Genomic DNA, 556 nt, shown 5'->3' on the forward strand with positions numbered 1-556 from the left:
GATCATTAAAGTTAGTTCATTGTTCATTAACTAATGTTAACAGAACAAAATGTTGAAATGAACAATCTGACAAGGAACAATGTTTCTACAGCTGTTGAAATTACATACACATGGATATTGTATTTATACTCTCACACTTTAATTGCTTCTATTTTAGAAAACATGATGATTATCTAATCAAAATAACAAAATATGTTAGTCGCACACCAGGCAAAAGCACAGCACCATGCGGACGACTCGCAGATATCGCACACACGCCGGACACCTCACGTTCAGTTCAAGCGGCGGTCTGAAACAAATTATTTAATCACTAAATGTTATTTTATGGTGTGATGTGTTTGAGGAGCTGTTTATCTGAATCTGAGTACCACAATGTCTGTCATTTTCATAATCAGTGCACATTGGTGCAGTGAATCCAGCGTGTGTGTCACGTGTCGCTCTGCTGCAGGTTCTACACGTTACTCGTGCTCTCAACGGCTCTGTTTGGCAAACCACCATTCAAGAACATGATCGTCAACGGCCTGGTTCTGGCAAGGTAACAAACACACACACACAC

General features: G+C 39.9%; 1 protein-coding gene across 1 annotated transcript in view; it reads left to right on the top strand.

Annotated features, from left to right (window-relative positions):
- Window positions 1-481: 481 nt before the first annotated feature.
- The window catches only part of LOC107570617 (isoleucine--tRNA ligase, cytoplasmic-like), a 4,515-nt gene continuing 4,440 nt past the window's right edge, over window positions 482-556 (top strand). The window contains exon 1 of the mRNA XM_016256868.1: window positions 482-535. Coding sequence (XP_016112354.1) covers window positions 507-535 — 29 coding nt within the window. The 5' untranslated portion in view covers window positions 482-506. The remainder of the gene's footprint in view (window positions 536-556) is intronic.

This window comes from Sinocyclocheilus grahami, unplaced genomic scaffold, assembly GCF_001515645.1.
Source record: "Sinocyclocheilus grahami isolate Dianchi unplaced genomic scaffold, SAMN03320097.WGS_v1.1 scaffold1484.1, whole genome shotgun sequence".
NCBI lineage: Eukaryota > Metazoa > Chordata > Actinopteri > Cypriniformes > Cyprinidae > Sinocyclocheilus > Sinocyclocheilus grahami.